This window comes from Diadema antillarum, unplaced genomic scaffold (genome assembly GCF_040938485.1).
Source record: "Diadema antillarum isolate AM-2024a unplaced genomic scaffold, OU_Dant_1.0 seq00000676_RagTag, whole genome shotgun sequence".
NCBI lineage: Eukaryota > Metazoa > Echinodermata > Echinoidea > Diadematoida > Diadematidae > Diadema > Diadema antillarum.
The window spans coordinates 940,403-944,443 of record NW_027271582.1 but is presented as its reverse complement, the minus strand read 5'-3'; the positions used below and the strand labels follow the sequence as shown (position 1 = coordinate 944,443).

Genomic DNA, 4,041 nt, shown 5'->3' with positions numbered 1-4,041 from the left:
CAATTTCATACACTTTCATGCGATCATGTTCGCATTTCTTTAAATATATTGCCATAATTTTCCTCAATGAAATTTGAATGAATTCTATCAAGCGTTGATTTAGTTAAATGATAAGCACAGTGACATAATAATTGTTAGTACAAAAGGTTTTCTGTTTTAGACCTTTTTTTTCTGATTAGCTCCAAGATTACAATGCTGAAACAATGTTTACTTTAGAAAAGTTATTTTGAAAAACTGAACTGTTGAGAAATTTGTATCGAAGAATGGAAGTTTTATTTTAATTGAAAAAAGTGCTGATTTACACGCAGAATCTTTGAAGGCAATCTGTTTGTAACGCTGCTACATCAGGCTGCTCTCTTTTGTTGAGATACTTGGACTTCCTCCAAGATCTTCTTACTACTCTTAATCTTATAAAAGAAAAAGAAGAACAACAACAAAACATTCTGAAAACCCTCCAAAGCCCACACACCGAAGTAAAGCCCTTTTATGTTTTGGAAATTAATCCACCAAATGACAGCGCAGCTTCTCTCACCTAAACATCGGCGCGCCATTAAATGAAAAAGGGAGCAATTAGCCAAATATACGTAGTTAACAAACCATGCTTGATTTACCGTGGGGAGGCGATATCAAAAGAAATTAATAATAGACAATTGATTAAATGATGATAGAAAGTAGGCCTATCAACAAAGATAATCGTAAATTGTTAATAGATTCCCTCGCTAAAACAAAATCATTAATAAGTGTGATAGTAGAATACGTAGATTGTTTACTACAGGCTCATTTGCGAATTCGTTAAAAAGAGTCTCTAGTGATGTTTTGCTGCGGTGTCTCCGAGACGCCTTCTCAGTAACGTTGCGCAAACGTCTTCGCGACGTCTCCACATCGTCACCGGTAAGTTTCTACAAGGCCGCGGACACGTCTAGGAGACTTTGCTGACAAAATCAGTCGTGATGGTTGCTACTGAGGAAACGTCGCGAAGACGTTGCGGTGACGTCTGCGAGACCAGCTAGAGACTAGAAAAAGCCTACCCGGAAAAAATTCTTTTGTGACTTCCCGGACACGTCGTTGAGATTCAAGTATCCAACAAGTCTCCATGTAGTCTCCAAGTCAATGAGATACTCAGAAAACAGTACGTTCAGTGCAAGGTCAGTAAGCTAAAGGCCTCGGCACATCGAACACGGTAACGGCAATGACCCGGTATTTTGCTGTGGTGCGCCCAAAGGAACGGTGTCTGGTTCTGTAAAAAAATAATAATTCTGTTCAAAATCACCCACAATTTTATTCTAATGTCAAAATCAAGGACAACTAAATCCCCCCATGAAGATTTATTTTGTAACAAAAATTAGAAGGGGAAGTAGGACTAATATTGTAACACGATTCAGACATGGTTCCAGTGGGCGCAACATAGCTAAAAACCGGACCGTTGTCGTTACCCTGCTCGGTGTGACGAGGCTTTCACCCAGGTCAACTTGGAGACTACATTAGCAGTCGATTACACCTAATCATCGACATCGAACATGACTTGGCTGCACTCTGAAAGGTCATTGCGTCACCGGCACACACACTGGTAAGTTAATGCAGGGCTCGAATTCCTTGAATATTTTAAAGACGCTTATAAGCGGGAACGTGACGAGGGAACCGATCATAGCGCCCAGCGTCGTGCAGCGTCCAAACCAGTTAAGAAGAAACGAGCTCCGTTGGTCGTCTCGCAGGATGAGGGCTATAGTGGCACGACAGAAGGAGAAGAGGAAACCCTGGAGTATCCAGGCTCCCACCTGTAAAGACATTATAAAGCATTAAAATGGCAAATAAAAGGTCATAGCTTCGATATGCACTGACATCAGTCGTGCCTGAAGGTTGGGCATAATGTCCCGAACTTGACATGAGATGGCCATACGAATATGTAATTCTCAAAAGAATGTAAGAAATGTTAGAAATTTTGGCTACACGTGGGGGCGCTGTGGCATAGTGGATAGGACTCTCGACTTTCAATCGGAGGACCCGAGTTCGATTCCCGCCCAGTGCTTACGTCCTTGGACAAGAATTTTTTTTAACCTACTATGTCCCTCTCGACCCAGGTGTTTAAATGGGTATTTGGCAACACTAGGGTAATTACAACGGCATGGCCCTCTGGTAGAGCTATGCCAACACTGAAGAGGCTACCCTGGATAAAGAAGACCTTGTTATTATTGTTGTGACCACTACTACCACTACTACACAACCACTACTGCCGATCAATAAATATCAACATTTGTAGTTGAACTATCTCCACACTTACGATTAGAACTGGACCAAACGGTTGATGCTGAAAGGGTGGACTCGGGCTGAGTCTAGCTGTCACTGTACAGTACGTCCCAGCCAGGAGTCCACCAAGAGATGTGAGCATCACCACGAGGTAGTTTGGTCTGGGTAGTAGGACAACGACCAGGCTAGCCGCGAGAACACTGAACTCGGAGAGAACTGAAGCTACGAGGTACACCGTGGATCCGTAAGCGCCTATCGAGTAGCTCTGCACCGAGGGAAGAATCCCGTAATCCGCAGCGCTGATGGTTGTTAGCATCACGAGGAGGAGTATCGTCGATAGTGCGACGGAGCGCTCACTTTGGGATGAGTCTCCCGACTGTGCGATACGATCAGGACCAGATTTCGTCACCGCTTTTTCTGTCTTTTCTTGTCTACTTGAGCTGCAGTCTGACGTTGTATTTAGCTCACGTTCGTGATTTTGACTCTGGTTTTGGTCGGTTTCATGTCGCGACTGGTAAGCGGGTTCATCCCTATTGCCACGGTCGAGACTCGTCATCCACGAGGTGATCTCTGAAAGTAGGTAGGAATCTTCTTTGCTGCTGATGTCTTTGCCTTTGAAAGCACACGAGAAGCATCCGCGGTAACAGTGCCATTCTGGGTTCAATTTCTGGTCAATGTCTTCCTTACTGTCGGGCTCATATTGGTCCTCAAACACCGGCAGGCATCGTAGGAGGCAAAAAGCGGTCGAGCCGGCAGCGAAGTACACGAAGCTAAAGGCGAAATACACCCTGGGAGAGAACCGCGTGGGCTGCCATTCGGCTACCCACTCAGTGCAGTTGTGCCTTGTTGTCATGTTGGTTAGATGATCATACGTCTCGTTGATGAACGTGTAACTTGCCCTGCAATTTCCGTAGCCTCCTGCCCCCTGAGCTAGTGCTAGAAGGCTCGGAGTGACTAGACCTAATCCTTCGCCCAGTAAGTACCAACGCAGGTAGCTCGACTTTAGGCGAGATATAAAGGGTATGAATGTCAAATTCGACGTACTTTCGACAACGGACATGCAAAACGCTAGAATGAGAAACATTGTGCTGTGTTTGTTGCCATCTATTACCCACACGGACGTCTCATCCCATAGAAATATCAGCAGGAAGCTGGCCGTACATCCAAGGGCAAGAACGACGTAAGTGGCTGGAATCTCTAGATGGCAACCCTTCGGGGCGAAGTACTGACATATGACATAAATGATGGGACCCACCACGGCAATCTGCGAGACAATAAGGACGTAAGAACCGATGGAGTATCCCTCCGAAATACCCAGGCTGATAAGTTGTGACAACTCCATCCAAATCCCGCCCATCGCCGTCCAGGAACAAGTCCCGAAACAGACAACCAGGAACGTGGTAACGACCGATAGAGTGACGTCACCTCTGTTGAAAACCATCCTGAATGTTACTCTGCAGATGACGTCTTCGATACAAGGTGTAACTTTTGTAATACACCGTGGTCATAACGGTGGTGTCGACATAATTTTGTTGTTTTATAGTGAGCGGGTTTTCTTAAAAGTTTGTCTCCTTTCATGCAAAAATTAATGTACTATAAATCTTAGATTCGGATTGAGATAAACTTTATTCTGAACATGACCAGTGGTCACTATTCCAGTCACAGAAAAGTTTCATTTCTTCATTTTACATCATACAGAACTTCTGAAGAGGACGCTGGATGAGAAAGATTTGCTTAAGATGGTGTCCTCGAATAAATAAAGTCATTAGAGTCGTTGCGATCAGTGGTTCATTCATT

At 44.3% G+C, this 4,041-nt stretch overlaps 1 protein-coding gene across 1 annotated transcript; it reads right to left on the bottom strand.

Moving 5' to 3' along the window:
* Positions 1-1,541: 1,541 nt before the first annotated feature.
* Positions 1,542-3,685, bottom strand: LOC139737037 (riboflavin transporter 2-like). The gene is made up of 2 exons (XM_071647715.1): positions 2,279-3,685; positions 1,542-1,775 (listed from the first exon to the last, which is right to left on the bottom strand). Exons 1-2 carry the CDS (start codon positions 3,683-3,685, stop codon positions 1,542-1,544), a joined length of 1,641 nt encoding a protein of 546 aa, XP_071503816.1.
* Between the last annotated feature and the right edge of the window lie 356 nt (positions 3,686-4,041).

Bases quoted from the DNA above. Each gene is read 5' to 3' on its own strand.
- LOC139737037 (XM_071647715.1), bottom strand. From the start codon at position 3,685: ATGGTTTTCAACAGAGGTGACGTCACTCTATCGGTCGTTACCACGTTC. The intron at 1,776-2,278 runs GTAAGTGTGGAG...ATGTCTTTACAG, and splicing joins CGTTTGGTCCAGTTCTAATC to GTGGGAGCCTGGATACTCCA.